Source organism: Nicotiana tomentosiformis, chromosome 8 (genome assembly GCF_000390325.3).
Source record: "Nicotiana tomentosiformis chromosome 8, ASM39032v3, whole genome shotgun sequence".
NCBI classification, from domain to species: Eukaryota; Viridiplantae; Streptophyta; class Magnoliopsida; order Solanales; family Solanaceae; genus Nicotiana; species Nicotiana tomentosiformis.
The window spans coordinates 39765994-39777310 of record NC_090819.1 but is presented as its reverse complement, the minus strand read 5'-3'; the positions used below and the strand labels follow the sequence as shown (position 1 = coordinate 39777310).

The following is an 11317-nucleotide window of genomic DNA, read 5'->3' as shown; positions in this document are numbered from 1 at the left end:
ACAAGATTCCACATTTTAATCCTAACATCCCATGCTCACAGCTTGTGACAACTACTGTTTGATCCAGTCAAGAAGTATAACATAAAGTACTGACTTGGTTGGGATCCTGAAGCTTAAGGCGGAAAGTCTCGAGTGTCTTATTTGAAAGTAGATTGTGAAAACACAAAAGCCAAAATTGTGAGAGCGCATCGTCTGCTTTCTATTGTACTTATCATTTTCTTGAAAATGCTATTTTACAGTAATCGCACATAATAACAATATCCTTTTGATACATTTAATTTAATGACATTTTCGGAAACACTTCTCACTTCTAATTATTGTTTATCTTATACTGCATGATATTTTTATTAATATAAAATCATTCAATCTTATTTATAGTTGATATCATTATAAGCGGAATGGATAATTATATTACGATTCATAGTCAACAACAACTATGATTTTGGAATTGAGTTGTACTCGTTATATCTTTAAATTGGGGCAGGGAAGCGTCATTATAGGGAATAACAGTCCTGATATTCTTCTACGAATTACTATTATTCTTGGAGTAAATTATGAGATGAGAAAAGAAAAGTGGGACATTCCGCAAAATACTGAAACCATCATATTGGCAGACATTTATTCCACTGCAGATCAATCTAAAGTATGCCATGCTGCTCAAATATTATTAAGACACAGTCCCGCCATAATATAAGCCTTCACTTAATTCCCATTCAGAAGGGAATCGATTTTGTGGGCAAGGTGGGCTTCACTGTCTTCAAGACGACCTTTGGTTGCATCATTTTCCCACCGGATTAAGGTTGGAACCCCTTTGAGGTTGAACCTGGGGTCAACTCGCCATGGGTGCTGTGGAGTCCTCCAAGTAGGCCTATCTCCAACATAAGCCCTCAGCAGTGCTATATCCTCTGCTGATTCTTCAAGCTTCTTGTATATCACAGGTTCAGCTCTTACACAATCTTTAAAAAAAAAGACAGAAAACTATTGGAGCTAGTTGGTCAAATTTGGGTGGATTGAAATATAGCAGATGAAGACAACTCAACAAGCTAGTTGGATGAGAAAGATAATAGGGGCAAGAACACTGATTATACTTATGCAAAGCAGGAGACCTAGTAACAGGAGTATGATAAAACATGTATACCTGCAACTAATTGGAGCATTGCCTAGAGTGGATTGGAGATATTTGATGTTCAACAACACTGCCAGACCTAGAGCTATATTTACTTTATGGTTACCGGTGCAAGTGTAATGACTCATCAGTCGTTTTGAGTTCTACGACCCCCTTTCCCTATTTGAGACTTCCCGTGTATTTATTTCATGTTTTATGACTTGCCGGTACGGGTGGTTCGGGTTCCGAGATGTTCGGGAGTGATTAGGAACACTTAGTTTCTAACTAGAGAATTTAGAGAGTTGACCAAAGTCAACATTTTGGGTAAACGGGCTCGGATTGGTGATTTGAAGGTTCGTATAGGTTCATATGATAATTTGGACTTGTACGTATGTTCGAATCCGGTCTTCGATGCTGCTAGAAGAATTTGGCGCTTTTGGTTAAAAATCAGCAATTTGAAAAACTTTAGAGTTCATAAGTTTGACTTGGAGCTGACTTTTGTGTTATTACATTTTGTTTCATGTTGTGAGCCTTCGGATAGGTCCATTTAGGTTATTTGAACTAGTTGGAATTGTTTAGAGGTGGTCCAAAGGGTTTGAGAGTGATTCAGACCTATCTTGAGAAATTGGAACTCAAGAAAGTTTATATTTTGGTTTGGATCATGATTCTTAGATGTGATGCTTCTGGATGTGTTTTGAGTCATTGGACAAGTTTGTATAGGATATACAGACTAGTTGGGATGATTGGACAGGATCCCCAGGAGCTCGGGTGAGTTTGAACAAATTTGAGCATTTCAGCACTATACCGATATTTCTGCAGCTTTCTGCAGTGTTGAGGGCAATTTTGCAGTGCGGAGGGTACTTTTTGGAGTACTGAAGCAATGCCTTGAGTGCTAAGGCAATGGCCGAGTGCTGAGGCAATCGGCAAAGCATGGACCGCACTGAGGGCCAGAACAGGAGAACTGCAGATCTGTTGGTATGACTTCGGAAGCTTATATCTCCTAATCTATAATGAATTTGGGGGTGATCCAAAAACGAAAGTTGTAGCTCTTTGAGTCAAGTTTTCAGAAAATCAAGTCATTTGTCATTTGGACATTTTGTACAAAATGTTATTGCCATCTTACTGAAGGTTGGTAGTGAAATCACTACAGGTGTGCTGGATTGTGGACCGCACAGCTCGTATTGCGGTCGCAAGACTAGAGTGCGGTTGGGAGTGAAGTCCACACTAGGAAAATGCGGCCAACACTGTGAGTTCAGATTTTTGTATATAAACGGATTTTTATTTCACTCTTCACCACTTTATAGACTTGGAAGCTCGATTTTGAGAGGTTTTGACCTAGATCTTCATCTATAAGCTTGGGGTAAGTGATTCTAATCAAAATCTATGACTTATACATAAATTTATCACTAGATCTAACATCAAAACATAATTTGAACAAGAGAAATTGGGGCTTTGTCCAAAACTTAAGAAAATGGAATTTGGGGTTTTGAGCACCGATTTGGAGTTGGACTTGAAAACTAATCACATATTCGGACTCGGAGGTTTATGGGTCAGCGGGATCCAACCTTGGACTCGGGTTTTGACCAAGTAAGTCCGAGGTTGACTTTTGAGATTTGATTAAAAATTGAAGTTTTATCGTTAGGAGTCGATTTCTATAGCCTAATTTGACCTCGTCTGGCTAGATTTCGAGCGTTTGGAGGCCAAGGATAGAGGAGGCCAGTAATATTGGACACCTGGGAGGTGTCGAGCAACTGGGACGTGTTGGTTGAGGTAAAGTTGAGTCTTTATCATATATAGACAGTCTAGACTCATGCATACACATGCTATTTGGTGCATACCATCTGTATATGCGGATTTGGTAACTTATCTATGCTCTTAATCAATTTATCTGAAAACCATGCTTAATACTTGTTTCTTGACTGGGTACCTTATTATTTATATCTGTGGTTTCCTAGTTGTTTCTTCATTTCTTGTATATGGTTATGTGTTAAACGGGTTATGGAAGTATGCATTGATTGTCTAAACCTCGGTACTACTTTATCGGGATTAGACTTGATACTTAATGAGTACACGTTGATTTTGTACTCATACTACACTTATATATTTTTGTGCAGATCCTAGTGTTAGTCATCAGTACTTACGATCGAGGGACAATTTATACGAGTGTAATCACCTATCTACAAGTACTAGAAGAGGACACCGATTTCCGTAGTTTGTATTACAGTTACCAGTTTTTCCTCAGCTATTAATTATATTATACAGTCTCTCAGTTAGTGGTTTTACAACTATCGAGTTTATCAGTATTTAGTTACAAGACAATGAGCTTTATAATTTTTAGTATATCAGTATTCAGGTAAAAACACATTAATGGCTTTGGGATACTAAGCGATGGTTACACTTTCAGTTTACGAGCTAATGCATAACAGTATAGAGTGCCTTGAAATTTCCTTTGAGGCATATATGAAACGAAAGGGGTCCAACTAGTGGAAAAAGAGGGAAGTAAAATGTTTGTTGGTACCATGTACATTCAGAATCCACCAAAAAGTGCCAGAACTGGGAAGAACCCTATGGGCAAGGAAGAAGAAAGAATAACATAACGATACTTACGGCTAGGTACTAGCTAGTTAACATGTTTATCCTGACCATCCAAGGCTTAGTAGGTCGGCTTTGGAGATTTCTTGGTGAGCTGCAATGTTGGATTTGCTTCCTATATAATCTAGTGTAACCTTGTTTCAGATAGTACTTTTACATTTGAGACTCTATTTAGTAGCTCATAACTTCGTAGTTCGTACTGCCAAGTTTTGGAAGATTAATGTAATATTTTTGCACTATGATGTTGATTGCAGACTTATTTATGTTTCATTTATACTATAATAGTTGATTATCCCAAATCTGATCTTGCTTTGATTGTTTAAAACGTGTTGGCTTACCTAGCGGGTTAGGTTAGGTGCTGATCCTGGTGGGTTTTTGGATCGTGACAGCAAGAGAGATGTTACACCCCATGTTTTCGTACGTGAAAGTGTGCCATGAATAAATTAATGGAAGCTCGGAAATGAGATGTTACATCCTGCATTTTCGTACGATAAAGTTTCGTCGTAAGTTAATGATATGATGGGATGCCCTCAGAGGCTTGCCCACAGTGGCCGAAATGATACGATGGGATGCCCTCAGAGGCTTGATGATGTTATGAACGCATATACCTATGCATGGTATGACATTTATACGTATATGCATGACATTATAAAAAATAAAATGATTCACAGAGCTATGCAGACGTACATGTCGAGTCTTTTACTCCATGTTTCTCTCATGTCTATTATTTACTGATTTTCATTCCTTACATACTCGGTACATTATTTGTACTGACGTCCTTTTTTGCCTGGGGACGCTGCATTTCATGCCCGCAGGTCCCGATAGACAGGTCGAGAGTCCTCCAAGTAGGCTATCAGCTCAGCGGAAGGTGTTGGTGCGCTCCATTTGCTCCGGAGTTGCTTGTTTGGTCAGTATGATTTAGACGTGTATTGTTTGGTATGGCGGGGCTCTGTCCCGACCTTTATGACAATTATGTATTCTTAGAGGCTTGTAGACAGATGTCATGTACGTAAAAGATTGTATGGCCTTGCCGGCTTATGTTCAGTGTACGAGTTGTTATTTTGGTCTTATAGGACTGTATGTCTTATGTATAAGTTGGTACTAAATGTTGTATTCTACTTATCTCACGGCAGCCTTTCCGGCTCAGTTATCTATGATAGTATGATATGAAAAGACACGTTATGTTGGTACTCGGTTGAGTAAGGTATCGGGTGCCCGTCGCGGCCCATCAGTTTGGGTCGTGACAAGAGACTACTTAGAGTTGATAGACTTATGAATGCAGGTTAAAAGTTGATCAATATGTGGCTTAAGAAAAGCTGGGAATGAAACAAGAAACCATCTATTCTAAAAGCTGGGAATGAAACAAGAAACCATCTATTCTTTGATTGCAGGTTTGCTAGACTTATGGACAAGATTGATGCAATGGTTGCAGATACAATGGCCAGCAAAAAGCTCATGGCAGCAACACCAACAGGAGATACTTCATTGTACCAGAGGAAAGACAAAACAAGCATGTTTGATAAAAATGGTTCATTCTGAATTTGTTCTTGCTGTATGGAGGGAAAAGAACACCACGGTATTGGAGAAAACAAGTGATAGCATTGCAAGGGAGATTGCCTATGTTTGCAATGTTCGACCAGTAGCTGTTGTGAGAAGCTTTTTACAGAAATGCAAATTCTGAATTGTAGCAACCTGAGAGTAGTTGAGTAGTAGTTCACTAGTTTGTGTAGCTGCATAGATAGGAAGAGGAGGAAAGCATCCCTAGAAGGTGTGTTAATCTTTCTAGAGATGCATAGTAGTAGCTAGGAGTTGTTTAGAATTGTGGTGGAGATCAGCAAACTAAATTTAGAATTGTGGTGGAGATCAGCAAACTAAGTTTGGTCTAGCTGGGATTGTAAATATTCACTTGGTAATTAATAAAAATTTCTAGTTACCAAAAAAAATATGGGCTGATCAATAAATAGGTTATAACCCAACACGCCCAAAATTTAGTTGGGCTAAGATAGGTTGGGTCGGGATGGGCTAAATCATAGGTCATAGCCCAACCCGGGATGAAACTGAAGCTAGAACAACGGAAAAAAATTGAACACAAAAACATAGCAACATTAGTTAATCCCATTCAATATATTTTGTAAAATTTGATTCACTTCAATTTAGATGGATATTAACTAAAACATTGAGTGCAAGTTGAGTTACTATATGAATTTTACCAATATTAGTCAAAACAAAAGAAAGTAAAATAAATAATTAGAAAGATATCAGACTAAGTTTAAAATTATTCAAAAGTTCATTAACAGAGATAAATCGAATTGTAAGAGAAACAAAAAGTTATAAAGCAAGACATAAGTTTGTTAGGACATAGGACAGGAAAAGATATAAACTAAGTCAAATTGTTCGAGATGAACGAGCCAGTAAGTAGTACGGGGGAACTCTATCAAGGAAACAGGTCAGAGAAAAGAATAAAACACACCAGTATTAAGATTTCAGGCCTAAGAGAACTTACCATATTTGAGAAGAAATGGGTCAACTTTGGGCAATCCCACGGGTCTATTTGGGCGGTTGTTCTTAATGGGCTAGCTTGGGCTGTGCCCAAACCAGCCCATCAGTAATAATATCCTTCGGCCAACCCATTAAATTATTGGTGGGTTCGGCGGGTTATATGTTTTTGGATCAATTTGCCACCCTATCCAAGATTAAAGCCTCATACTATCACTGCACAATTGTGCTTGTGCTACTTTTTACTTTAGTTATGAATTGCTGCATGTTCAAAATGAAATAATGATACAAAGAATTTTTTCACGACAACTAAATAAGTGCAAAATATGACATAATGATCTAAGAAAGTGTGTATCTGGAGGAGAGACCAAGCTTTCAATTCTATGATTGCTGATGATATAGCTACGAAATCGAAGGCAAATGTAGGTTCAGACTTTTAGAGGAGAGATAAGAAGTTCGTCTGTGGTGTTGGTACTTAATTAATAGCAATATAGATAAAATAGCAAATGGGTTGACAACAACTAGGAAATTTAGTACGAAAATAAAATTTGGACGGTTGCTAACTACTTGATGTTGATACTGATACTAATTCCCTTGAATTGATTTCACTCATTCCCCTAATGTTGAATCCTCTCGGTTAATCATGGTCAGACTTTTTGAACAATATACATCCTTTATCTCTTAAAAGTTTGAGTGAATACCCTGGTGTTTGAGTCTCTTCAAATTGTTAATGGTCTCTTGGAAGAGAAACAGAAGAATGTTAAAGAACTATAGGACCATAGTTTTGCAATTGAATATGAATATTTAAGACTCTTAGAAAAGACAGGCTACCGCCGATAAGATCATAAGAAGCATTGTCATGTTTCTGGGCAATTAATTCTTGTACTAAAAAAGAGGAAATTGCAGAAAAGGGTAGCTTGTATCAATATCTGCTATCACATTGCAAGCAGATGCAGAAAGAAAGACACCTTATCAATATAATACCAGATACAATTGCAGAATGTCAGAATTCCTAGATATAAAAATGGAGGCAGCAGACAACAGAGGCAAACCTACATGATGTAGGACTTAGGATGCACTAGCACCTGTAAAGTTGGCAAAAATTATCTGTGTATGTAAATATATATTAAAAAATGACAAACATCTTGCTTGGTACCCCAATAACAAATGAAAGTAGGGGCACTGGATGTGAGTTATTTGCTTAAAACACTCTACTAGTGTGCAACTCAAGTTCGAAATACATTACTGAAAATATCACTGCTTTCATGCTTTGTTTAGACTACCAGGGGTTTGTTTCTATTTTCTTTTCTTTTGGTTTTGTACTCTTCTTTTTTATTTCTCATTTCTCCTCTTACTCTTTTTCTCTGTTCCTCTTGCTAACTCAAACACATTCTCGAAGAAGACGGTAGGCATCGAAATTTTAACGGATCAAGCTAAATCCTAAATTCAAGATACTACAAGACGACTCTTTAAATTCTAGGAGTCTATTAGGGTTGCTTGAAGGCTACTCTACCAAAACCCTAACTTGGAGGCTACTCTACCCTAACCCTAGGTCACTCCTATAAAAAAGGTTACATATTTTCTTAAAAAACTCTCGAAAATTGAGATCATCTTGAAAAATCCATAAACTCATTGAATACTCACAAAGAGATCAAGATGCGGTCAGATACTTCTAGATAAGCAAATACTTCAAGAAGATCCACAACATCCTTTCATGGAGATCAAATACATTCCAAGGAAGTCTGCATCATCCTACGTTCTAGAAATAAGCTGCTTCAGCCCTCGAATCACGAAGATAATCAGGAGAGAAGAATCAATGGGACAAACAGAATTGTACCCGCATTGTTTATCAATAAAATTATGTTTCTTGATATTTATATTGTGACTGCAGTTCATTTTTTGTATCGCAAAAATTTGTTGCAAACAAAGACCAATTAAGAAAAGTTCATATTAGATTTGAGAATTGAATTGGAAAACAAAAAAGCTTCAACAACTTTAAGGGGTCGTTTGGTAGGGTGCATAAGAATAATGCTGAATAGAGTGTATTAACAATGTTGGTATTAGTTATGCTGACATATTTCTTATCCATTGTTTGGTTTGATGTATTAAAGCATTGCACAATTTCTAAAAGAATTGTTTGTTTACAAAAATACCCTCATAACCAGGCCATCGCTTTCTCTTTTTAAAAGAAACATATGATGAGGAATGTTTTTATATGAAAAAAGGTTTAAATTTTTTTTTTTGATTTGTCTACCTATATTGTGGTATAGAACTGAATATTTATTTATAAAACAGAAAATATGCTAAGTTTTATTTATCTACTAGGGATAAAAATTTATTTCCCACTTTCTTGGATTATTAGGCAAAGAAAGTTTGAATTAAAAAAATAAAAGGAAAATGAGTTGATTACAAGTGCATTCCAGTACGTAGTAGTAGAGTATAGATTTATAAATTTACAATGAAGAAATTGATGGAGTATAGATATAAATAGCGGGAGCAATTTCAGTATCAAACTTTACATCAAACTTGCATTAATATAATTGCATATTTTAATCAAGCATAAATTTTGATGGACAATTTTGTCTTTAACTAAGCTAATGCATGCATTAAACCCCAATGCATTGTTAATATCATGGTTTCCTATGCATTAATTATGCATAGGATAACACCAAATAGGGTATATAACTAATGCTTGCATAACTAATGCATAGGTTCAAAAAGTGCACCAAACAAGGTATTATTAATACACAAAGCTAATGCATGTATTATTTTATCTAATGCATCTTACCAAACGACCTCTAAAGGTAAATCAAAACTAATCAACCAAAGAATACAGCAAATTGCAAAATCTGTTTTTCAACATTTTATCTAATTTAATTTATTTGACTGGTCTTTCGATTTGTTAGCATTTCCTTTCTATTTTTTCTTCTTCTAATATTCAATAAAACTTTAATCAAGAGGAAAAAATTGAATTGAATCAAACATATTTTCTTTTGAAGATTGATTTGTCGTTAAGAATGAAAAACCTAATAAAACTGAATTGAATAAACAGAAAATTGACAGAATGGAACAGACTTAACACTAGATCAACTATGCCGACCGAATGTACCCTCTATTCAGTTGTTGTGGCCAATGACAGCTTGTAATGGTGCACCCCTGATATTCAAATCCCTAGGTATGCCTCTGGCAGAGACAAGGTAGACTATTAGCCAAAGATGCAGACATAACTCATAAGTGAAACATGTTTAGAGGTGTATCACTTTAAAGAAAAGAAACACAATGATACTGGAACGAGAGAACATTAACAGTAGTATTTTGACAATGCCTTCATCTCAAGGGGAGTTTCATAAGTCCTAGTCCAACAATAAGTCATTTTGCTCCCTGTCCCACATCACCATGCTCGTGAATTGTTTTTTAGTAGATTCTATTATAGTCAGTTAGAGATGGAAAGCTGATCATACCTCTCCCTTGATCCTAATTGAAGTCAGAGCATGTGAAGACGTCTCTCAACACAAAGAGAGAGGTCTGCTCCATGCCTCTCCTCACTCCGCATGAATCTAATAACTTCAAGACCAGCTCTAATTAAAGGCATGCTCGCTAACTTATAACTTAATTTCTTTGATAGTGTTTACTGGCGAAAAGTTTCCATTTGACATCAAATGAACTAGAATGACCGAAAAAGTTTATTCTTCCTTAAGTCAAAAGATGACAGATCTTAGTTACTCCCCACTAAACAGTAGAGACAAACCTCAAGCTAATCCTACAGTAGGCCCAATCATCATGAATAGACCATACTATACCATGAGCTGAGAAGACTGTAGAGCTCGTGGTAGGCCATGATGATCATTAGACTGTATATTTGAACAAAATTGTTCAGAATTCAGCCACTTTGTGTTATATCTAAAAAAGAAATTAAAGATATACCAACAGAAATTCTATGAACCCATAAAATTGATACACTAAAATAACATCATCATTTAGGATTCTCTAGCTCATATGACTCTTCGAATTGAACTCTAATAGGTGAAATGGATTACAAAAAACCAGTTTGAAATGAACAGACCTCAAAACTGACTAAAGTCTTAGCATATAGGAGTATGTCGCCTAAGAACAAAAAGAGTTACTTAGTAGTAATAATCACCTGAAGAAACGCCACCATCCTATCTACTTGACATAATACATTCTTAAACATCAGCTATCAAGTTTACCACCAGGATCAAAAGTTCAAATCCAATTTCAGTTCCTCAAATATTAAGATTCAAGACCACCAAGGCACCAACAAACTCAACGGCAAATATACAAAAATTACATAAAATTCTTTCTGTAAAACAACAAGAGAAGGGAAGTGCAAACAAACACCTAAGATAGATCATAGAAATTTCTCCACAACACTCAATTAATTGCAAAAAAGTAAAACAGGGTACATTATTAATTAAACGATAGAATAGTACAGAAATTACCAGGGCACCAACTAAGGTTGGTAGAAGGGTCTATATCAGCCAAGAATAGGATGAAATTTGCTTTGTTTTGGGGCGCCTCTGCTCTGAACTTCTCAAAGACGCCATTAAAAGTTGCTATGGTGGCGTCTAACACCTTCAACGGCATTCTTTCTTCGTTACTTACTTACAGCTACAATTCAATTTCAGTTCGGGAATTGTGCCCCAGTTTTGTTAGGTTTAAGGATTAGGTCAAATTTATTTCGAGGGAAGAAAAAGAGAATATATTTGGTTATATATATATATATATATATATATATATATATATATATGGAGAGCAACGATAATATATTTGCTAACGCATTCTGTACATATTTTCTTTCTCATAAATACCCTTAACAACATATCATAAAATAAGAGCAACGAAAGGGACTTTGTTGTCTTTTCGCCAAAAAGTAAAGACTCCACCCTCTGTTTTTTCTCCTCCTCTCCATCGGCTATGGTTAAACTAAGGTTGCCCAACGCGACCGTCCCGTCCCGGTCATGTCCCGCGTCCCGTTCCGTCCAGTCCCACTTAATTCTAAACGGGATGGGCCCATGTTAAACGGGACACAGGATGAGACGGGATGGCCATTTCGTCCCGTTTATCCCGTTTCGTCCCGTTTATTCCGTCTCGTTTCGTACCGTC

The 11317-nt window shown here is 36.6% G+C and overlaps 1 protein-coding gene across 1 annotated transcript; it reads right to left on the bottom strand.

Moving 5' to 3' along the window:
- Positions 1–440: 440 nt before the first annotated feature.
- LOC104105855 (thioredoxin-like protein Clot) lies at positions 441–10938 on the bottom strand. Its single transcript, XM_070182256.1, has 2 exons — positions 10654–10938; positions 441–956 (listed from the first exon to the last, which is right to left on the bottom strand). Exons 1-2 carry the CDS (start codon positions 10796–10798, stop codon positions 703–705), a joined length of 399 nt encoding a protein of 132 aa, XP_070038357.1. The 5' UTR covers positions 10799–10938; the 3' UTR covers positions 441–702.
- Between the last annotated feature and the right edge of the window lie 379 nt (positions 10939–11317).

Bases quoted from the DNA above. Each gene is read 5' to 3' on its own strand.
- LOC104105855 (XM_070182256.1), bottom strand. From the start codon at position 10,798: ATGCCGTTGAAGGTGTTAGACGCCACCATAGCAACTTTTAATGGCGTC. The intron at 957-10,653 runs GTAATTTCTGTA...TTTTTTTTAAAG, and splicing joins CAACCTTAGTTGGTGCCCTG to ATTGTGTAAGAGCTGAACCT.